General features: G+C 36.2%; 2 protein-coding genes across 7 annotated transcripts in view; both read left to right on the forward strand.

Moving 5' to 3' along the window:
- Positions 1-1,163: 1,163 nt before the first annotated feature.
- LOC101736433 (zinc finger protein 528) lies at positions 1,164-6,646 on the forward strand. The gene is made up of 4 exons (XM_004924634.5): positions 1,164-2,122; positions 3,230-3,427; positions 4,181-4,284; positions 5,288-6,646. Exons 1-4 carry the CDS (start codon positions 1,249-1,251, stop codon positions 5,795-5,797), a joined length of 1,686 nt encoding a protein of 561 aa, XP_004924691.2. The 5' UTR covers positions 1,164-1,248; the 3' UTR covers positions 5,798-6,646.
- Positions 6,647-7,857: 1,211 nt separating this feature from the next.
- Positions 7,858-24,383, forward strand: part of LOC101736311 (E3 ubiquitin-protein ligase TRIP12) — a 47,551-nt gene continuing 31,025 nt past the window's right edge. For 4 of the 6 annotated variants that reach the window (XM_012689053.4, XM_012689056.4, XM_012689057.4 and 1 more), the window contains exons 1-2: positions 7,858-8,067; positions 23,028-23,328. In XM_012689053.4, the coding sequence (XP_012544507.1) occupies positions 23,270-23,328 (59 nt within the window). In that variant the 5' untranslated portion in view covers positions 7,858-8,067; positions 23,028-23,269. Of the gene's footprint in view, positions 8,068-22,733; positions 22,889-23,027; positions 23,329-24,383 lie in introns of those variants that run through there. The other 2 variants (XM_012689054.4, XM_062672661.1) reach the window with 1 other exon arrangement.

Raw genomic sequence — 24,383 nt, forward strand, 5'->3', positions numbered from 1 at the left:
ACACAATCATTGAGACAAACCATTTGTCACTTTATTAAGATTATTGATGTCGTGACTATTGATACAAAGCGAGATTTTCATGGCTCCTTGGATTAACGGTCACCATATTCTTGAAAACGGAAAACATATTTTATTCCTGGTCGTATCACGACAGGATTTAACCTTAACATCCGTATACACCCATGAGATGTAGAGGGAGATTTAAATCGAGTACAAAAATAATATGTGATTACAACTAAATTCTTGAATTCAGCAGCGTCCGTCCATTAAGAATATAACGCTAGCGACCTACTCATATTGAGTGATGCGACTCCGTATGGTTCAATCCAGAGGACAATTTTTTTAATAACTAAATAAGTAAGTACATATCTAATACATCGTCGAGAACAATTTCCATTAAGAAGGAGTACCATGTAAAAAAAATTCAACCCTCGAAAAACTACAAGATTGAGTAAGTTTGTCGGAAGTACTCGTTTTCGTATTGGCACAGGTAAACACGGTAGCACTACTACTCTGCCTATTTCTATGATACTTCATGGCTTTTTTTTATTGCTTTGATGGGTGGACGAGCTCACAGCCCACCTGGTGTTAAGTGGTTACTGGAGCCCATAGACATCTACGACGTAAATGCGCCACCCACCTTGAGATATAAGTTCATCTCAAGTATAGTTACAACGGCTGCCCTACCCTTCAAACCGAAACGCATTACTGCTTCACGGCAGAAATAGGCAGGGTGGTGGTACCTACCCGCGCGAACTCACAAGAGTTCCTATCACCAGTAAGATTGAAAGACGGGACACCGTCGTAATGATATGAGGGCCGATTGAGATTTTCACCTCGTGTCTCAAGGTAGCTGGCGTCATTCCCGTTGCGGTGTCAAAAAAGTAGTAGCGAAAAGGGTTTTGTACAAATATTCGTTTGCAGGTCTACGTAGATTCTTGTGATTTTCACCATTACCTAATTAGATTTTATTAACTGACCAATAAAAAAGTATAGCGAGTGCTTTATAAAGTTTTCATGATTATTCCTAAAGCACTAGCCCGATTGCATTAAATTAGTTTGTAAGGCTAGTTCTAGATTACAAGGAAATCACATTCGAATATTTATTGCGATAAATTTCAGCAAATGTTTTGAACTGGTGCCAAAAGAATGATTATGAACATCGGTTTCCAAAAATAACTCATTCGGATTGTAGTTTCGCAGTGGCATGCAGGTCTTTGTTGAAGTTATCTCGTTTCAAAAATTTCGATGTATTATTGGCACGTGAAAATGAGTGCTAATGTGGCTTCTTTTCCATGCCCAGTATGTACACTGTCGGGTGTTTTTTTTACGGCACAATCATTAAGAGATAGGCTAATACAAGTTTCGACAAATAAAATTTTGTGTCCAGTTTGTCAAGAAGAGATCATTGGCTTGGATAAGTTAACTATACACTTATTTAGCCACGTTAAGCTTCTGGCAGCGAACGAAAATGTTGATAAGGATCGAGTAAGTGATGTGAAAATTATACCAAAAAAGAAACACGATCTAGTACTGCCACAGAAGAAACCAAAACCGTCGACGTCTAAAAATAAACCTCAACCATCAACAGTAAACACGCCGGTGAAGTTCGTCAAGATTTATCCCAAATTTCCAGTTATATCGTTAAATACTTTACCTATAATAGATATATCACAACTCTCATCGAAAGATTGCATACAACAACGTGAAAAGGTTTTTGTAAAAGCCGAATCAGCAGTTTTACAAGCAAACACAGCATGCAATATTTGCGGACTGCAGTTTGTCGATGAGAACATTCTAAAGGTGCACCGATGCTTAATACACAATATTGATGACGATGCAAATTCTACAATAACAACATACCAGTGTCACCTGTGCCCAAAGAAATTTAAAATGAGAGGATCTTTGATGGTTCATCTAAGAGTTGCACATTTTGGATTTTCGGCGGGAAATAAAAAGTGTCCTGCAGAAAAAACCGAATCAGGAAAATGTGATGAAAAGGATCAAGAGGATAAACCGTTTGCCATGGTTAAAATTGATAATAAGCAATGGCAGTGTGATGTTTGTCGAAAATGTTTTACTACAAAATATTTTCTAAAGAAACATAAGCGTCTCCATACAGGTTATACTATATTGGTGTTTGTTTTGAGGTAATTCATACTAACAACTTTCATAGACTAAACACTTTAAGCTGTCGCAAGAAAATTAAAACGCTTACATGTTTAACTGATATTATATTTACATGGCTTCTTGCTTTTGCACAGTAATGCATGCTGTGTAATTCATTTACTAGGTTAGGCACCTACGCAGAAAATGGAACAGTAGTACGTTTAGGTACTTTAATGAATATTTGTAACGCGTTTAATCAGAAAATCAGAAAATCAGAAATTAGGATGGAACTATAAACTTTCATTTCTAATATTAGTTAAAGTAAATAAATACTAGTTTTTACCCGCGGCTTCACTTGCCTTTATGTAGAAAATACCCTACGTCTGGTTTCTGTACCGCTGGTAACGTGTTTGCATGGATGAGTAATTACGGATGATTGAGTAATTTAAACATGAAAGGGTAGCAAACAAACAATTCGTATTCGCATTAATTCAAGTATGGGAGTATTTATAAGATTTTTTCTTTAGTACTTTCTGAAAAAAAAAGTTCTTTTTACTAGCATACGTAGGCAGTCGAACAAGCTTAAACATAACTGAGCGAAACCAAAAACCACAAATATTTCTACATAAAATTGTCATTACTGTAGTCGCCTGCGATATCACGCATTATCTAGCCTGAGCAACGAACGCACACTGTTACTTATTTTTGTGTGTTTCTATGATCGATAAAATTTAGTAAATTATCGGCAGTAAAAATTCTTCAACAACTGAATTACTGAATGGAAATAACCGTTCAAAGATTGATTGAGATAATCCTGTCATTTCCTTATAACATCGCTTCGAGCAGAGTTCATCCCAAACAAAAGGAACCACTGCGCTCATCTACAGCGCTTTTTATAGGGCTATGATGTTCCTCTTGAAACAAAGTCTAAGAAGAGCTTACAGCGGTGGATGGTGGTTTGGCTATGCATCTGGCATTGCTGATGCCATTAATGACGGTAAACAAATATCGTGTGAACCACTGGCTGGTACATATGTCTTCAAACCAATAAAAACCTTTCACGTGTTTTAATTATGTGTGTTCCATTTTATTTAATCAACATTTTCTTTTATAAATACAGGAGAAACTCCGTACGCTTGCACCCAATGCAACAAAACATTTACGTTCCAACAATCATATCATAAACATCTTCTATATCATAATGATGAAAAGCCTCATATATGCAACTACTGTGGTCGAGCTTTTAAAGAACTATCAACGTTACACAATCATCAGCGAATACACACTGGGGAAAAACCGTTTTCATGTGAAACTTGTGGTAAGTTCTTAGTTTTTTATTTAGTTCTATAACTAATTACAAAAATTAATTTAAGACCAATATGATTATAATTATTCAGAATTAATTAAGCGACGTTTCTAACATACGGCAACCTAACGATAGAAAGAGCACGTTCAATGACCGGCCACACATGTAAAATAAAAACATCGTATTATACGAAAACACAAGTTTTATTGGAAAGCGATCACGAAAACGAAGACAACAGATTGATAATACGATAGAAATAAAAATAATGCTCGTAAATATATTAATTATGCGTTAAATATATAAGTATTTTTGTCAAGCTTTATTAGCCAACAGTCTACTGTGTTCCTCTAACCAGGTGACGGGGCAACGCACAGCCGCCGTCACCCAAAATATGTCTTGTGGGATCGTCCGGATCCACTCTCTGCGCTTTTAGGTTCCTCAAGCAATGTTCACCGTCCTCGTCGAAAAGTTCATCGAGCGAACTTACCCATAGACTTAGCCCACTTTTTCGCCGAATTTTGTCAATGGGTCGCGATTCCGATCCGGTGGGAGATTCGGCGCAGCACTGCTCATGCTACGCCTATTGTTAACAAATTTTCTCAGCTGAACCCGTGAGCTCACCTACCCGTCCTGGCGTAGCTGGTCTCCTCGGCTATAAGCGAATAGAAAAAAAATCCCCTTTTGGCTTCGGGAATGGTCCTTTACAACTTTGACACGAAACTTGTTTGTATCAAAACAGTGACATATCTTCACTTGAACTTACAGGTAAATGTTTTCGTCAAAGAGTCTCATATTTAGTGCACAGGAGAATCCACACCGGCGTTATGCCTTACAAATGTACGGCGTGTGAAAAAAGCTTTCGGTACAAGGCAAGTGAATTATTTATTAGCCTACAAATTTATCAAATGCAAAGGAATTATGCGCAATCCTCACCCTACTGTTGACAAAATCAATAAGCTATAATCAATTTCATTCTAGAACACACTTCTTGTCACGTATCATTATAGCTCACCAACGACTGCTGTTTTTGCGGTTATTTTTAACCACGTTATTTTTCATTACATGATAATTTATGCACTGAAATCGTCTGACTGAAAAATATGTGACACACATACTATCTAATAAGTATTATATAGGAATATTAATTTAATTAATATGTAATACATTTAATATATAATATATATTTAATTCAGTTTAATTCGAATTCTGCGCATACATTCTATACGAAGCAACTGATTGACGACCCTTGGGATATTTGTTCCAAAGATACTGACTCCAGCCGGGAATATAAACTGTAGTCAGATATAGTGAACCGATAAGCCAACGCAACAAGACATTGGCAATCGTAATTGAAAAATTAACAAAAAACGTTTATTCTTTAATGGTATATTGTAGACCCGCAAGATTTAATACCATTATTCTGCCTATTTCGGTGGTGAAGTTATCAGGAATTTAGGTTTAAAGAGGATCGGAGAGGAGTAGTACATCTTAGAGTATGCTAGGATTCAAATCCCGCGAGGAGACTTCTTCTAAGGAATATGCACTTAAGACGTTTCACAAACGTCTTTCATAATGAACGAAAAACATCGTATTATAGAAAAAATAGAGAACTCGTAAAAATTATTAATTCTCGTAATGACTGGTGGAACGTATTGTAAATTTGCAGGCGAATTAGCCATATGTCTGACTTTGATCTCATGTCTCAGGTGGGTGCGGCATTCTTGGCCATAGACTATTAAATCGAAACCATTTAAAACCAGCTAGGTTGTGACCAACTCCATCCAGAGCAATAAATGTAACGTTGTTCTATAGTATTTTGTTAATATTAATATACTGACTACTTCTTATGTTATTTGACAATGATCTTTCAAGGTTTCACAAAGAACACACAAGTGTCAGGCTCAACCGCCAGGAACTGTTGTGCGCCAAGTGGGTAATCTTGTTGAAAAACTTAAAAAGAAATGTGCAGATTCTTCGACATCAAACGACAAGGAAGAGCGAAGTAATCATGATAATTACTTTAGAGAAGTTTCAAAAGCAAACGCTGAACTAGTTCTCAGCGGTGCTAAACTATCTTTAGATGATATGGAAGCTGACAATTTTAATCTCATCAATGACACATTCAACCGAAACGTGCCTGAACAAATTACAGAATTAAAGAGTCCGACTCAAATGACGAAAAACAATAAAATCGCACCTTGCTTGGATTCCAACTTAGAGGAGTTAATGGACAGTATTCCTCTTGTAGACAAAAACATGCCATCACCATCCGAAATCTTAAAAAAATTATGTCTTTCCAAAGATGAAGATTACTCGCTGTCACCAGATAAAACATGTGAAAACGACTTCGAGATTTATAAAGATATTGATAAATATTTATGAAGACATCGTGCTCGGATTTTGTGCTAGTTCAGCCTAAAATATTAAATTTTAGAAAAAAAAAACAAGCGATACGAAATCCATGCAAGTGTTACAAGTTGTACACAAAACTGCCGATTTTTGAGATAATGAGTGACTAAAAGCGCAACAATAGTTGGTGGAGCTATGCTTAGACGTATATTATATAAGAGATACATTCGATCAAAAAATGTCTGGTGTATTACTGAAGTCAGAAACATTTAAGCTATGCAGTCTGACCAGCGCCATACTACATACCCAGTTGCCAGAATATGCCTCCGTCTTCTGTTACACATTATATTCGTGAGACCCTTAAAGTACAAAGAAATTATATTTTGATTGAGATTTACTACATTGTTTGTCGTAATATTCGGGAAGTGAAATTAAATAAATGGTATATAGGTATACGTTATTATATAAGGGACAGTTCGAACCTTTGTGTAGGTTTTTTTGATTTTTTTGTCCATAGTCATTGATTCTTTTGTTTTGTTATTGGCATATTTTTTTGTACAGGTAAATAAAAAAATACCTGTTTAGTTAACTGTTAAAAATATGTTTAGTGATCAACTAGTTGATCCTGAAGACGAAAGGTCTTGAAACGTTGTATCTTTGCCTATTCATAATACTTACCACTGAGCAAGTAATCCTACGTATACTTACATAGTAAATTCGTTATATTATTTTCCGTTTAATTTTTACCTTTTATTTTTTTATTTTTACGTACCTATTTTTTTCAGTACCGGACTCGAGAACGTTTTTTACACCTTGAAATAATGATTTTCATAATGTACATACTATGTTAAAAAAAATTAATAAACATTTATTTTAAATTAATCTATTGCTCTTTACTTTTTACGAATTTTAAACGTAAGTATTTATAGAAAACACGAACATGCATGCATCTACTTTTAGGTTTGATTTTGTGGGGGATTGATTTTTTATTTATTAGATAAATATGTTACATCTAGATTTACTACATTCTTGTTTTTTGAGTTGATTATATAATTTGTAGTCTATTTTCGCTTGTTGACTCACTATTTTAGTCCTTTTTTTATTGCTTAGATGGGTGGATGAGCTCCGGTGGGTGGTGCAAGGTGGGTACCTTGAGATATAAGTTCTAAGGTCTTAAGTATAGTTACAACGGCTGCTCTACCCCTCAAACCGAAACGCATCACGGCAGAAACAGGCAGAGCTGTGGTACCTACCCATGCGGACTCACGGACCTCTTGACCACCAGTAATTGCGCAAATTATAATTTTGCGGGTTTGCTTTTTATTACACGATGTTATTCCTTCACCGTGGAAGTCAAACGTGAACATTTGTTGAAGACGTAATTAATTAGAAAAATGGGTACCCGTTTAGCAGTCGAACATCGGTGCAGTGCATCTCTCAACACGAATGCACCGGACGTCTTATCCTTTAGGCCACGATGACTTCCGTCTTAAGAAAACACTAAACATCAGCTAGCCTGGTTAACTATTTGGCCGATCAATTTATCATTTAAATCCATAAATAAGGAAGATTTAATTTCAAAACCAAAAATACATATATCAAATCATGCTTGGCAGCAAGAGAAATCAAATGTATAATAACGTACTTTAATTCGTTTGTACAAATTCGTTATCAAAATCACTTTAGGGGAGTTCAGTAGAGCATCCCTCTCAGTCAAAAAAAAAAACATTTAATGTTTTTGACCTCAGATTTCAATAATTTCTTCGAGTTTTTATCATTTAAATAACCTAAATATTTACAAAAACATTACTTAGAAGAAGATTGAAGTTCTTAGGTTGCTCTTTCTTATTTTTTTAAATGTACACTTTTTTCCATTGTTATATTACTTGTGGCATAACAACTTAGGCTACTAACATAAAGAAAAATTACAATATGATGGCTTGAGTACAGAACAAGAAAAAGAGACCTTATATTTTAAGAAAAAAAAAATTTATTATAATATCCTGAAAAAGTGTAGCAAAATCCAATAATGAACTCAAAGTATACATGTCTAAGGCCGCACAATGATAAAAAAAGTAAATTTTCACTATGTCACTTTATCTATGGCTAGTTTTGTAGAAATGAATATCTACAGCATTACAGCTGTTTTGTAATTTGTTCGATTTCAAGTACCTACAAATTAGTGGTTGAAAATTTTATAAGAAAAAATTCTAGTGTGAAAATATTTTCAAATAGTGACGAACTTTTAAAGTGAAGTGAATTTAAAAATTAATCCAGGAATAAACAATCTGCAGCAAAATTCGGTTAGTTAGTTTTGTCAAACCTTGCTTCCGATTAATGGATAAAAGAACAACGGTACACATAGATTTTAAAACGTTTCACATTCATTTAATTGAATGCCAATTCTATCTTGCAATGAATACGTATTTGACCTACGCAAGTTAGTAAGTTTTCTGTCGCATCAAAAAGCGTAAGTAGTAAAATTGTCTGAAAATAAATTGCTATCTGCAGGTATTGATTACGTCGCAATTGTTTTATGATGCAAACTCGCCTATTTAACAGAAGGTCATGATGTAACTCCGTTATTGAGAATTAACTCCGTACACATCTAAAAAAATTAAACCAAGATGACAATTAAAAATTGCTAAAAACCTTACAAATACAGTAAAAAAATTAACAATACCGTGGAATAAAAATAGTATAGAATGTATTTTTCATAGGTAAATTGACAGTGTTGGTTTTGGAATGCTTTGTCTATTGTTTCTTGGGTTCAGTCTTCACCAGTCTTCTCAATCAGTCATTTTGAAGATAAAGGCAAGTTGCCTTCTAAAATGCTTAGATCCTTAACAGAATGATGCAGTACTTGACACCTGGACACTAAAAAGTACAGGTCTGGCCCTGTCAGGAGTAGAGTTACCCTCTCTAGGCCAGGCCTTTCAAATACTAGATGATTCCATCTCCATTTAACATTGCTCATCACGAAAGCAGAGAGCTTTCACATTACTTGGAAACATTATACTCATCCATAGTTCGTTCTAGACTTTTTTTGCTTTTCATCCTATGTAACTTTTACAGTTTAAGCTTCACAAAATCATAATTTGATATGAACAGAAGTATTTTTAGGCTAAGAGTTTCTACTGTGAAACTCCTCCATTGTCTTAGTGTTGCATTTCTGAGAAGTATCCTTGCAAAATTCCAAGAGCATTGAAATTATTTGGATTTGACTGGCTCAACTATTTCTGTATAAGAATCATTTGAAATATTAAACTAAGTTTAAATTTGGAATATGTTCAGAGTTCTCTTCTTAACTCTGTCATAGATTATAAGAGTACTTGTAGAGGTGCTAGGTGCCTAAGGGGTCAATAGCTTGGCGAAATCACTCCACTTAGACCAGTGTCAGGAACTATTCACCCAGCTCAGGGTGAATCTCCTCAACAGTCTGCAGAGATCAGCCGATTGCTGAGTTGAATGGTCTTGATACTTCAAGCTGTCCCTTTTTTGTTAGGATGAGAACAAGCTAAGAATGCCATTATGACTATTTAAAATAATAAAACTCCAGCATCTTTGTTTTGCATATGCAGCGGTTCTTCTTCTTTGTTATTCCCACATTACTAAGGATCACAACCACACATTTCTAAGTTTGTATGAAGGTTGGCAATAGGGCGCCTGTTGAATGCAGTCTCTCAACTCAGTATAGTGTCTGACCATCTTGTTATGTCCTGTCTTGGCTCATTTCCCCTCCACTTAACAAAGAATAGGAAGCTTTTCCAGAATCTACCTTGGTGACCGAACTATATGACCGAAAAAACTGAGTGTTCGATCTTGGTAAATGGCGGAGAGCAAATATCATAATGTGAATACTACTGCACTTTGAAATTCTTTGAAACTTGAGATTGTACTATAGTAATGTATGTTTTATCTTTTAAAATACAGGTGGATTCTCAAGATCTTGTAAGTAATTGTGACTTAAATTTTGTGGGTTTCATTTTATGACATAATAGTAAGTTGTAATCGTCTGTACCTATATAGTTTTTAGGTAAATTGGCATAATTTGGTATCTTAACATGGTTAATACATGACAAGTCGTCATCTTCTTCTTCAACCATAAGCTGGCCAATGCTAAGTGTAAGTCTCCTCTTTGATTTCCACCTGTGACTTGAACTAACTTAATGGTCTTGAACTATACATATCCAGGTCTTAACCACCACTCCGAAAATCATCCGCCCTTTTTAATTGTCACCAGCCTACATTTCTATGTTCAGTTCAAGGTAACTACAATAATCTACTGCCCCATCTAAGGTTATTCGTATGGCATTTGTCTGGTCTGCCCACTGCCACTTTCCCTGAGCTTAGGCTTTTGCCATGTTAGTGAGGCTTCTACTGCTGTGCTCGGTAAGTATCCATTTTCTATTCCATAGCGTGCTCGACGAATATGGAGATAGATTGATTGAAAGTTAGATGGTTTGAACTTTAGATAGTGCGGAATTCACCCTAGAACACCGAATTATTAAATTGCCAAAAGCACCGCAACCTGGTTGTGTAAGGTTCGCCATCTTGTCACGTTTTGTAAAGTTGATGTCGATTTTCCGAAATAAACACTATGACAAGAAGTATTATGCTGCAAATGCTTCATCTGATAGTAAGGTGTATTATAAAGCGGCGCGGATAGGTACCAACATCCTTTTTCTTTTTTTTTACTACCGTACTGCCCAATGCTGCCGCTAACCATTCATGCATTCTTTTCCTTTCCGAGGTTTATCTTCTAACGCGATTCAAATAAAGGCTTGGGTTAGAAAAAAGTGAATTACCAAAATGATATGTATTAAGTTAAGCATAACAAAGGAATAAGTTCGTTTGAGATTATATATAATTATCGTTCCGATTGCTTAACTCTCTGTCTGACCACACTTACAAATTTACTTATTACTATTTTTCGACGACATTCAGGAGAACTATGTATGAACCAGGTTTTATTTTTTATTGCCCTTGTAGGCAGACGAGCATACGGCCCACCTGATGGTGAGTGGTTACCGTCGCCCTTGGACTTCAGCAATGCCAGGGGCAGAGCCAAGCCGCTGCCTACCGTGCTACGAAAGCCTATATAGTTTTAATATGTTTGATTAACGTGGTAGAAATGAATTACCGAATTGTCCACTAACAATCCTGATAAGAATAAATAGAGATGAACCAACAGAACAGCTCTATTTCTGGGCAGCTCGTAAAAAGTTGACTCGATTTGAGATCTTTTGGAATGTGTAGCCCAATTATTTTTTTTGTACATATGTTCCATCAACAGTTTTCTGAGGAACGGTTTATGACAATCTGTCTATTTTCTTTCCATCAGCGCATTGTGCACTGTCACAGCGGAATTCATCCCATATTCCCGGAACAATGTAATTCTTCCACAGTGTACTCCCATAGCCATTTTTCTACATAAGTACCTTTCGGCTCTAAAATGAACTTCTTTATATAACATGTCCTTCTTCGATCTGAATGTTATCTTATTTACTACTATGGCATGCTATCACCCTAGAATTGGTGTCCATGAAAGATGGTGACAACTCGGTCAGGTGGACGGTAAAGTGCATTTGAAAGGAATAAAAAACCTTTCCGGCTGGAAGTGTATACTTAATACTCCTTTTTGTATGTATGTTAAAGGCGAATACAAAAAAAAAGAAAAAAGAATAAGCTACCTGCAATTCGAATCTTTTTTTTCAAACAACAATATGCACCCTGCACAAAAGCGGTCTTACGTCCCTTTCAAACAAAGAAGTACATGTTTCTTTATTTTCGGAAATATTCTTTGAATTTGTCTTACTTGTATAATATTATTGTAGACAACATGAGCATTATTGTTTCTATGCAACGTACTGATGTAGGTACTAGGCGACCTGTCGAATAGGTCGCTTACAGATCGATAACAGAGGCAGGGTAGGGGTAGGAGTAGGTAGGTATGCAGACTACCGCCCCTGTAGATCCGGCCTCCCTGCACTCTACACAGAATGAAAGAAATATATAATGTTTTATATTTATGTAAACTAAAAGAGCAAATGAATGAAGACAAAACATATTTAGTGATTAATTCATAAATAATTTGTGTGTTAAAAATGCAACAGGTTAATATGTGTCGAAATCTCTAAATAAATTCGCACAATTATCTATCCCGACCCAATCTCTGACCTAAGCGATAATTAAAATTTATTTCGTTTTTGTGATTCATTATTAATATTTTTAAATAGCTGCCGAAAACCTGATAGTTGTTTCCACTTTAGTAGTAGTAGTAGTGAAATTGTGAATATCTATTTATTGTTTGTTTTATATATGTATTGCGTTAGGTATATTTCAACTTTTCATTTGATTGCCTAATATTTATACAGAAACAGATATTATTTATAGTGAAAAAATACTAATTGAAAGCATGCAGCAAGCACTAAGACTTGCAAATATAATCGCGGAAACGAGGACAAGGTTATTACGTACGAACAGAGCGCTTCATTGAATTTATAATTCGCACCCTGTTCGTAAATCAGCTACAAAAATATGCTAGGCGTTTAAACAAAAATAAATTTATAAATTCGTAAAAATATGCACTTTGAAACGCAATTTTTAAGATACCTAAACATTTTCAATGGGTAAAAGACCAAAAAAACGTATCTTTTTTAAATGCGATTTAAACATGGTGGTTCCGCATTCGTTGCTACATTTATAGCCCTGTATCCAGCACGATGCTTAAAATTGCGTAACCTAACACCTATTTCTGTATCTGGAGGACCAGATACAGAAATAGGCACTCGGCCACCTGTCTTCCACATTAACATACACAAGTTTCGTCAGCAATGCTCTCGTCACGCCACCAACTTTAACTTCGGCGCGTAAATAAATAACTTTGAATCTTATCAGTTTTTACATACTTCGCGCAGTTATTGTGAGATAACTAATTGCTTCTCGTCTGGGTCGATTATATCTGTTTTGTTATTATATAAATAATAATGGTTTTTTTATTTAAAAGGCAAAATTACGTACTTTGGGATTCACATATATACATTGGGATACATTCTCGCACTCTAGATAGTTTTTGAGCCCACTGAGTTTCACGCTGGATCTTCTCAGTGGCTCGCGATTCCGATCCGGTGGTAAATTCTGCGAAGTACTGCTCTTGCTAGTGTTAGCAAATTCTCTCAGGTTGAGCCCGTGAGCTCACCTACCCGGCCGGGCATAGCTGGTATAGCCTCTTAGCCTACCAGAGAATAGGTAGGTAAAAAATATATTTTAGATTGAAGGTGTGGAATGCCCATGTTGGTGTGTGGTCATTGTTCAAATAAAAAAAAAACTTTTTTAAAAGTTCATCCATATTGTTTATCTCTTTTGTTACCTAGGTAGATATCAGTTCTCGTGGCATGAGATACATATTGGCCTAGTTGTGCGTGTTGCGTAAACGTCCGTAGACTTGAACTCATTCTTTTTGCTGACATACTTTAAAAATACACAATGTCCGCTATTATATCTACTATACCAGCGCTCAGAAACTACATTTCCGAAAGAAAAACAAGTCGTTATAAATTTCATACATAAAATAAAGAGATTGCATTCCATCTTGTATTGTCATAAAGGGTAACGATGAGGCAGCTATTTCTGAAGGAATATCCTATATTTGCTCTCGAGTGCATAGTAAAGTTTAGCAAAGACTTTGACCTTTAACCAGTGATAACATATTATTATGGCATTAAGCCGTGGTAGCTGAGCATTATCAGAAGACTGAAGGACAAGGAAAAAGCAATGGAGAGGGCTATGCTCGCAGTTTCTCTGCGAGATCGAATCAAAAATGAGGAGGATTCACAGGGAACCATTAAATTTGACATTAACACAAAAATTGCTAGGTTGAAGTGTTACTAAGCAGGGCTGTCGGGGCTGAAAAGTTCTTGAGTAGCTACCGCGTACCGTAGGACGTTGCCTGGATAGGCCTTCCACAAGGTTGACCGACGACTTTTTAAAGATCGCGGCAATACGTTGGATGTGGGCAGCGCAGGACCGGTCGGTGTGGCGAGGCTTGGGGGAGGCCTTCTTCAGCAGCGGATGTTTATGATAGGTGGATATATAGTTAGTTGAATATCGTACGATACATAGGTATACAAGTGTGACATAGTCACTTCGTGACAAGTATCCCTTGATTACAAGGGATATTATAATAGGAACCATATAGGAACCATTGGCACTCTTGTGGATTGTATCATTATAGAAACAAACACTCATAAAACGTTTATAATATATTTTTGTGCTAAGTAACCGAACGTTGTGAAGTCTGGTTGTTACGCAACAGCCACGAAATCATCGACTGCATCGATGGTGTAAGATCGCAGCTTTCTCCGATTCGGCAAGACGAAAACCATACTTTGGGGTCGCCCTTTTTTTAAATTTTATGTAAATTTATCATATATTTTCGTGTTTATTTTTAAATTATAAAAAAATAGGACAACACAAAAATATAATTTGCCAATTTAATGCGTTACTTTTTTATTGCGTATGTCCCAGCTCATGACCCACTTGATTTTACGTTGGTACCAGACCCCAAAGACACAACGAGTATGCCACCGTTGGAGACGTTAGGTAGAAGTCTCAATTAAATTATATAACGACTATCCCGCCCTTCAAACAGGAACTTCGCGGTAGAAATACGCAGGTAAACAGGTAGAAAGGGCCAGGTTTGCATTTCATACAATTCGCGAGTTTGATTTTTTTTACCCGACTACTTTTTTACTACATATATGTCTAAATGTTATTTGTATGTACTTTCCGTCTTAACTCCTCAAAATTAAAAATATGAAAAACATTAATAATACTTAAATAATACTACGACAATGGACCAATACATTAATCACTCAATACAATTGTAATTAAGATACAACCTGTATTGTTCAAAACATTTCCACAATATGAAGTTTGTTTTATTAATTGTTATTTATTATATTTTGTCTTCAAAGATAATTATTAATATTGGTAATAAGTGTGAATGGATATATAGTTTAATAATGCAGCAGAGTAACAGGGAAACGTGTTAGAAAATGTTTTAGATCGTTACTATTGATGTGTTGATGACATGATTGTATTCAACGTTACATTTTAATAGAAGAGTTATAAATGACCATGCGATTGTAAAGTGTGCTGATCAGAAAATGCAAAAGTCAGACTTCCAAGCTTCGCCTTCGATGTTAATAACACTAAAATTAAAAAAATATCCGCTCAAAGTGCATCTTATTTCAGATAGTTAACAGTTTACTGCGAACGTCGATACGTATCAGGTTTTGGTCATTCGGTTCGGTAACTGGTTTCCCAGCCGATAATTTTAACTCGCTCGAAGATCAGAGCAGTATGAAGTGCCGTATAGTATAAAAACAAAAGAGAGAATATTCGGTATCATGGTCAAAATAAAATTTGCTAGTCGATTTTGAGAAATTCATTTTATCAGTATTATTAAATTTCAGCATGAAATGTCAGTTTCTCGTCTTGTTTATTAGGGAACTCAGCCGATCAAAGGGTGCTTGTTTAATGTCATTGAACTCGTAGGGCCCCGCGAAATCACGTGCATTTAGAGCGCGAGGGTGGATATACTGGGACGGTCGTTGACTCCCGTTTGGATGGCGACTGCACCCCGCTTGCAGATTGATTTTGATTAACTCCCAACATGGTATATATTTATTTGTATGTACAGAAGTAGGTTATCGTTGCCTATATCTCTTTATATTGTACAGTCTTCAGTGCAGTATTTAATTAACTTTTCGTTTTTTTTTTTTCTATATCTGATAATGATTCGCAATTTTATTGCTCATTATGTATTAACATGAAAACAGAGTACATATTGATCGACGTACAATTTCATAAACAGATTCCAACTTAACAAAAACTGAATGTTTTTGAAAAAAAGGAACACTTCGAAATAACCGCGCTTGTACCGTTATAGAAACAGAATTATACTTCACGCTTCGCCAAGGCAATGTTTATGCTTGTAAACTGATTTCTTACGTTGACGTTGTTGCAAATTCGGGTTGTCGAACCTCGACCTTGAAGCGAATGCCCCTCTTCAAGCTATTCAAGTATTCGTAATATGTGAACAATAGTTGAGAAACGCGAAACGTACGTAATTTTAGGCCCTTAAATTGTTATGTACTCAAACTGTTACAAGTAAATGCGTACATGCGAACCTTGTGTTACTTCTTAACAAAACAGTAGAAACACGACAGCTCCTTACTGGCAAGGATTAAACAGAACATTATATTATTATGTTATTTAACTGCTGGCAGTTCTATATCTAGAAACAGGTTACGAGGGCGGCACTGAAAATTTCGGGAATTAACGAAGTGACACAACATTACTATTTAAAAATGTATTTATTGCTTTTCGAAGTATTCTCCGCGAAATTTGACACATTATTCCATACGATGGAACCAATCATTGAAGCAACCATTCCATTCGGAAATTGGGGTCTCCAAAATGGCCGCTTTGTAGGCGTCCACAGCTTCTTCAGGTGATGAAAATCTCTGTCCACGCAATTTATTCTTTATTTTAGGGAAAGTATAGAAATCATTAGGGCTTAGGTCGGGGCTGTACGGCTAATGGTCTAATAATTCTATGTTTTCTTGCTCTAAAAACTCCTTTGTCCTGTGCGCGGTGTGAGAACTCGCATTGTCGTGATGGAGGATGATGCGGCGGTTGCAGTTCTCTTTACGGAGTTCAGAAACGACCTGTGGCAAACAAATGCTAGCATACCATTCTGCATTAACCGTTCTTTGTCCCTCAAGAGGAATAGTCGTAACATGGTCGGTTTTGGAGACAAACGTGGCCACAATTTTTTTTGCAACACTGTGAACGAACAATTTTTGTTGGCTTTAACTCATTTTCGAACACCCAAACTCGTGACTGGTTTTTTGTTTCGGGTTCGTACGCGTATATCCAGGATTCGTCACCTGATACAATGTTGTATACAGCATTTGAGGATCCTGCGTGGAATCTTCCGAGAGTTCTGACGCACCAAGTAACGCGAGCCGCTTTTTGCTCTTCACAGAGCGAATGCGGTATCCATCGGGAAAACAACTTTTTTACACCTAATTGTTCATGCAAGATTATTTGTATTTGACTCATGCCAATGTCTAAAGTTGCCTGAATTTCGCGGTATGTCACATGTCGATCTTCCTCAATCAGCTTACGCACAGCATCAACGTTTTCTTGGGTGACTGCAGTTTTTGGACGACCTTGACGGGGATCATCACTGAGCTTGACACGTCCACGTTGAAACTCAGCAAACCAGCGATAAATTGTGGTTTTGGATGGGGCTTCATCACGAAATGCAGAAATCATCCGGTCAACACACTGTTTTTGTGTTAAACAACTTCGAAAGTCATAATAAATCATCGCTCTTGAATTTTCTCGAGTCAATTCCATTTTCTCAACGACTAAACAAGTTTGACAAAACCTCGTGACAAGATCGAGAATCTTTTTTTAAATAAATAAATGGTATTCGATTTTTAAAACCAAGGAGTTTTCAATTAAAAAGATTTTAATATGACAGGAACAGTGGAAATATTCCATTCCTGATACTTTTTGTGCAGCCTAGTAGCTTCGAATCCGATTTTCTCTATATCAAAGTGCACAAGTGGTAGCTTCTCCGGATTCTGAACAAATTCATCGCGTACTAGTTGCAAAATTACTTCAACTCTCTACGTTATTCTTATACAGTTACAAATCTATCGTGAAGTTTGTTTCGTACCTTCAGTCTGGTAAAAAGTATTTAACTTCCGGGCGAGGCGACCTAAGAACCGCAACGGAGTTTGTTTGAAAAAATCGACGATAAATTGAACTACTGCAGTGAAAGCTCGTTTTTGTTCCAAGTTAGCTTATCAAGGACCAACTAGTGACTTTACGATTAAAAGAAGATAAATTTGTATCGATAATAAAAAGACAAACTGGCCGGACTGACTGACAATACCCCATCGAAGATAACTATACTTTACACGTTGCACATAAAATACACGTACAATGGAGAATGGAACTCTTCTGGCGAGTGTAACATTAAACCGTTGTAAAAACGGAAAGGGCAACGTACACAGTAGATAGGGAGAACATTAGGGATAGAAGATAAGAGAAAAAATAAACTTCGATGACAAAAACTTAGACTCACATTCAAAATTTTCCATAATTTACAGAAATTAATTAAGATTGTTTTGTTTAAGCTACAAAACAATTACGAAATTAATTAAGTAATTGGATGGAAAGTTACTAGTAATTCTGAAGTCTCTCTGATGTTGACTCCGCTTCTCCTATCGTTGTTAAAGTAGGATTTATAAGGTTAAAACAAGTAAAATTTCTGTAATACAAAAGAAATATAAACAACCAGATAAAAGAAATATAACCAGGAAGGTATCGTAGTGGATCGCTCTATCGCGCATTATTGATTCTTGAAATAGCGACGGTGCTTCTCATAACTCGCATTACAAAATAGCGAGGCGATAAAAAAAAGCCAGTCATGAACAGAACAATGGCGGAATAAAATCAAACGACCACAAAACAAATGAACAACGTAATTTCGATACAGGACTAAACTCGTTTTAATTTGAAGTAAATTATATTTGTAGTTCTAAAACAATTATCGTATATTTGAGCTCAAAAGAACCTAGCCGGCAAGCTGTTATACCACTGGTGGGTGACGGTCGTCTCGTGATCTTAAAAGTGAGCACGCTTGCACTTTAAAACCGTAAGAGGTTTTTACGTAGAAACTGCCGGTCTTTGTTACTTCAGATAGTGGTTAGTTTTGTTTTTATTATTAAATATAATTTATTTTACTTATTATTAGTAATTGCCTCGTTGTTCAAGTGGTTAGTAACCACGGCAACTAGAGTGCATACCACGATATCTGTGTTCAACTTTTAATATATTTATTGTTCTCATTTCGTTCTTTGTCTGTTTAAAGTACAAAACGAAAATACCATGCTTCTGAACACGGCATTTGCGAAAATTTTATTATACATTTGTATTATAAAATTCCGCATGGTAACAATACTCAGAGCAAACTGCGTTGGCGATTTGTTTATTTTTAAAATGCAACGGACCTGTAACTCGATTGAATGGTGACTAGACAGGCTTAAAGGTTAAAACAGGTTGGAACTCGCTTGGATGTTGCCCTCCTGCTGTCATTGTAAAGTTACGGCTTCGATGGAAACAGGCCTGAACCTCTGGTGATATATAATGATTGTATCGTTAATACTGGTAGTGAGTGGGATATATGAGTTCGCACGCCTAAGTAACGCCATCCTACCCATAGCCGCGAAGAGATTGTATATTCCACTTAGAAGGGTATTTATTACACTCATTATTATAATACGACGGTAACCACTTACCATCTGGTAGGCCGTATGCTCGTCTGCCTACAAGAGCAATAAAAAAAATCACGTATCCCTTAATCATCACGTAATACCCTATCACCGAATCGGGTGAGAGTACAAACAAGTAATGACAACGGATGAATTGATCAAAAAAGATTGTTCATTTGCATCGTTAAAAACGTATCTTATTAGTGTCTTGGTCATGTTTAATAAACCTTTAAGATTTGAATCTTGAATAATTCTACCGCTTTACCTCCTACCGTGACAAATTCTCTACCGTCTAAATCTATTTATCGATTTTATTAGTCAATTGGTTTGTCCTTAGAAGCAAATCAGGTCAGATGTAGGTACAGGACGCGACGATCGCGTCTTACTTCTTACCTCTTGCGGGCCGGTCATTCACCAGTTTATTTTCCTTTTTCGTGCTTAAAATTAAAATCTATATAAGCAAAAAAAACCTTCCTACCTACATGAATAAGGGTATAGACAACCGTATCGTATATAATATATTTGTCCACGAGGAATTACTGGTGGCCCAGACGGAGGCCTTTCCAATTTCACCAAGATAGGTGGGCGAGCAAAGGCTCAGCCAGGGGGTAGGCTGTCGAGCGCCTCCAAAGGAAATCTAAGAACTCAAGAGTAGCTGCTTCACGTATAAATCTACTACCGGATCGGAATCGTGACCCGCTGAGAAGATCCGGCGAGAAATAGCGGGCCGATGTTTAGGCTAGGTTGCACGTCGAACTCTTTACCGAGTACGACGAGTACGGTTACCAGGGTCCCTTAGCCTGCTCCTATTATTAGAGCTAAAGGCGTCTAATGCAAAGGTTATTGGATCTGATGGATCCATAAGGACGTGTCTAGGGCGGCGACGGCTGGCTTCTGCGTGATCAGTATTCTGGGAGTAGTCATCGGCGGCAACGATAAGGCGATTATCATGACGCAGAGCTTTATTGAAGTACCGTTCCGACGCTGACTTGATTTGTTTCGTCCTGCATATATCTGCAGCATAACATTCATACTTATTTGAGAGCCAAAATTGAGACTTCAACCTCATCTACCTAGGTGGGTGGTGGCATTGACGTTGTTGTGTGCTGCGGTGACCGCACAACACCCGGTGGGCCGTGAACTCGTCTGTCCATTTACAGCGGCCAGCAGTCAACCGGTTTTATATACTTTTGCATTAACTGAAGTTAATATTAAACAGGCTTTTGCCCGGTCTCCTCGTTTTGTTGTCACATTAATCAGTTGATACATTGTATTTGTTGTGTATAATTTTTTAATAATTATTTATACCCTATACCAATTTGTACCTATTTCTTTATTTATATGTATGTTTGTTTATAATTTATATTATATATGGTATCATTAATATTTTTCTAACTTATAATCTCCGGTATGGCACTATGACTAAAATGAGTAACCCTGTATGTCCTACACGAATGATCAGTTTTTGCGACAATAGTAGAGATCTTAAAAGTAGGTATTTTATAAAGGTCGTTTCATATGAATTTAAATGAAACATCAACAAACTTTATGCGGATTTTTTGTACGTCTATCGGATATTTTAATATGTAAATGCATTATCAGAATAATAGCCGTATGTATTCGTAAACTCGGCGTGTTATTCTCATTACTTAGTTTTTCAAAAATTAATGTTGTTCCCTACTTGGTCGTTGGTAGCCCAAGAGACTTGCACTGCGCGCGGTCGGGAAATGACGTAGTGGTTGGTACACGCTGAGTTTCGAATCTTAGCATGACAATTAACGGCTATCTATTACACGGAGCTCACAAGAGGCGCCAATTGTTCACCCCGCTGGTCCCTTACGAAGGCTCCAAATTCCAGTATTCAGTTCCATTCATCGTACTCTCGCTACCTGCAGCGGTTTAAATTTCTGAACACTTCCAACATTCACTTCAAAGAATGTACTGTTAAAGATTCCTTTGCACGAAGCGATACCTTTCGGCAATTCTTTTACTGTTAAATTTTTTCGGCTCTAACGCTCGATCGGGTAGTATTAGGCGCTCTCCATTTTTTTTTAATAAACCATTAAAACCCTTTACTCATTTCAAACTACTAATAGTTACTAATTGCTAAAGTCGTATACGGATGTCTAGAAGAGATCGTAATAAGGCTTGCAATTTGTGATGTTTCAATGAAGACTTATTTTAGAATGATTAACGTTACAAGCACTCTTGATATCGATAGGCCAAGAGCTCTCTATGTTTTTATCGAATTCAAATTTAATATACTGTATTCTGCCCGGTCAAGATGAGAATGTTCGTTGACCCAAGTTAGGAATTACTTGTGCTGTTAAAGAAACGAATCGAAAATTTGTGACGGGTACAGTTACAGTAAATTGATTGAACACAGTAACTTGACTCAACTACTCTACCGTGTCTCAACATTGGGGCGTCACTGCCATCCGATCGATCAATGGTGCGCGAGGGCTGTCACCGTACGCAAAAATTATGTAATATAGGAAAAAAAAAATTGTTACTCTATTAAACTATAAAAAAATAATTGTTACATTTAGACTTAACCACAGTGGTAATTCTTACATAACGGAAGAGGTATTTTCGGGCTATTACCAAAATTCAAAGTTATGAACAATAAAAACGTTAAAAAATAGTTTAAATACTTAAAAAAACCATCCCATAAATATATTTTTTATTGCCTTTGCAGGCAGACTAGCATGCGACCTGATGAGGAGTGGTTACTCTGCCTCATAGACGCCAATAATATCAGAGGCACAGCTAAATCACTGTCTACTGCTAACTACTTTTCACAAGCCTCCTTTGAAAAAGGACATGACATATCGCTCCAAAAAACACCGTAGAAGGGAGTTCATTTCAAAGTCGGATAGTACGTAGAAAAAAAGATATCTGGAAATGCACTGTCCATGAACGCAGCGGATACAGGTGGAATGACTGAACACTGCTCTGAAAAGAACATGGAGGGATCAAATCCCTCAGAGCACTCCCAATGGAATATACATGTAAAAAATATAAACAGAACGAACTAAAGTCTCTCTGAATTTATACCTAAATAATATATATAGATTAAGGTTTAAATGAAAAGGTACATACTCAGAATATAATTTATGAAAAATAAATTGTAGGGTACGAGTTTGTGCTTTTAACGTTGCTAGCGCCCTCTGTTTTAGTTTATAAATGCCTTTTAAGCTATGTTTAATAGTTGAGTGCAGTGCTTAAAATGGCGGTGGGAAACGAATCGTGAGCGAAGTTAACCCAGAGAGGAGCTAGGCAGCTCAAAATAAAGTTTTAGAAATCACATAAATAATCTCGATATTTGTTTCGTTTTTAATTTATGACGCCGCCAGACATTCAAAAAGGACGTATGATACGAATAGTTTATGCCATTGATTTTCGATTTTTCCGATATAAGTTATTATTAGTTATTTTGCAATAGTCTTCGCAATAAAGTGGCAGTACTTTGTTTAATTCTTCAAAATATATTTATTAATTTTATATACCAACTTTACCATGAAATGAAACACTATTGTTTTATTCTTCCATTTTGACTTCAAATAATATGAAAATCAATAAAGCAGATGTGGAAGTATTTTTATAAATTTCATGGCAACACTATTCGTGACAGCCAACCAGCTGTGTGGAATGGATTGAAAAATAACTCTGAAAGCGTATTGTCCTTGATGTGTCATCCATTACAATCATTATTATAATTATTCCAACTAAACGTGAATTTCACCAAGTTCAGGAAACACGCCAGGTTAATTTTCTACGTAATCAATAATCAAAATCAGTTATTTATCGTAGTCACCTTTGTGATGGGCAATGCTAATAAATGTTGAAGTGTTTATATAACTCAGCATTGTTTGATGGTTGATTGTATACATCTTTTGTTCCAGATTACTCGACACTCAACAGTGCATAATATACGTGCGTTATAAGTGAACAAAGTGTGACGATTGGTGTGGGACAAAGAGCTAGGTGTGTGATGTATACTATATAAAAAGTGTAGTGGTGTTGTCCAGTGGATGCAGAGCCAGCGTTGCAGCGCCCGCCCTGGCATGCTGCCGGGCAGGTAGCGCGCGCGGGCGGCCTGCGCAGGCCCCACACAAGCAGTCGCGTGTGTTCTTCAGCGTCGTCTATGGCCGAGCAACACATCACACCGTCGTCGCACTCTGCACTCACGAGAGAGTCCAGCGGGTAAATATGCATTTCTATCTGCAAAGTTAACATATTGCTTCACAAAATGAACTGCTTTAATAGTTGAAGTTTCAATTCATTCTCCTTCAACATCACTAAAAATCTGTGAAATCATGTTATCTTAAGCTGAAATGAGTGGTGGTAAAATTAAAGACTGCTACTAAGGTGTCTTACAAGGTTGCAGCTATTGTGTAGAATTTGTGGGTAGTCAGATTGATTTCTACATTGGGCAAACTCTCTTACAAATAACAAGCTTGTTTGCCCTTTTCTGGATGTTTTATTCAGATCTTTATTAAGCTCCTCAAATTTAAATGTACACGGGTATGTTTCTCACTCTATGGATATCGTAGTACAATGAATTTTGTTTCTGGGCAAGATGTTTGTGCATGATTCGTCCTCAAAAATTTATTATTTTGCAATTTTATTTTTTTAAAGTAGTTAAATAATAAAAGTTGTACCTGTAATAGCCAATGTTAGCAATAGTATAATCAAACAGTCCTATGAAATAGTACACTCCGTTGTAGTAGGTTGACAACATAATTCAAGTGCAACTGGTGATTGAAAATATTGCAAGTTCTGTCCTTAATCAATAATAACTTTGAGTTTTGACAAGGGCTACACTGCTCAAATGCATTATGGATTTTTTAACTTCCTGTGAATGAAAATTTGATGCTTCATAGAAGGATAATAAAGTCGATTATTATATTCAAAATTACTTTTACAGTGTATGGCTCAGTGGTTAGTTGTCAGTGATTAGGAAAATGTAAATGTGTTATCTTGGGAATGAAATAATGACTAAAAAAACAAAAATAAACCATAAAAGTGGTTTTAATTATGTCTATGAATATAAAACTATGTAAGTCTATGACTAAAAAACAGAAAAAAATATTTCTTATTAATAGAATACTGATTATTAACATAACACATTTAAAAGTTTTCATTTCTATTGGCCAATGGATGTTTCTATTTTACATAATATTCTCTAATATAATAAATACTCCACTTAAATTTAAATTTAAAGTACATTAAAATTAAATAAATTAAACGACTATTGA

This window comes from Bombyx mori, chromosome 15 (assembly GCF_030269925.1).
Source record: "Bombyx mori chromosome 15, ASM3026992v2".
Classification (NCBI taxonomy): Eukaryota; Metazoa; Arthropoda; class Insecta; order Lepidoptera; family Bombycidae; genus Bombyx; species Bombyx mori.

Coding starts and splice junctions, on each gene's coding strand:
- LOC101736433 (XM_004924634.5), top strand. CDS start 1,249: ATGTATTATTGGCACGTGAAAATGAGTGCTAATGTGGCTTCTTTTCCA. Junction 2,123..3,229: donor ACATAAGCGTCTCCATACAG/GTTATACTATAT, acceptor TTATAAATACAG/GAGAAACTCCGTACGCTTGC. Junction 3,428..4,180: donor GTTTTCATGTGAAACTTGTG/GTAAGTTCTTAG, acceptor TTGAACTTACAG/GTAAATGTTTTCGTCAAAGA.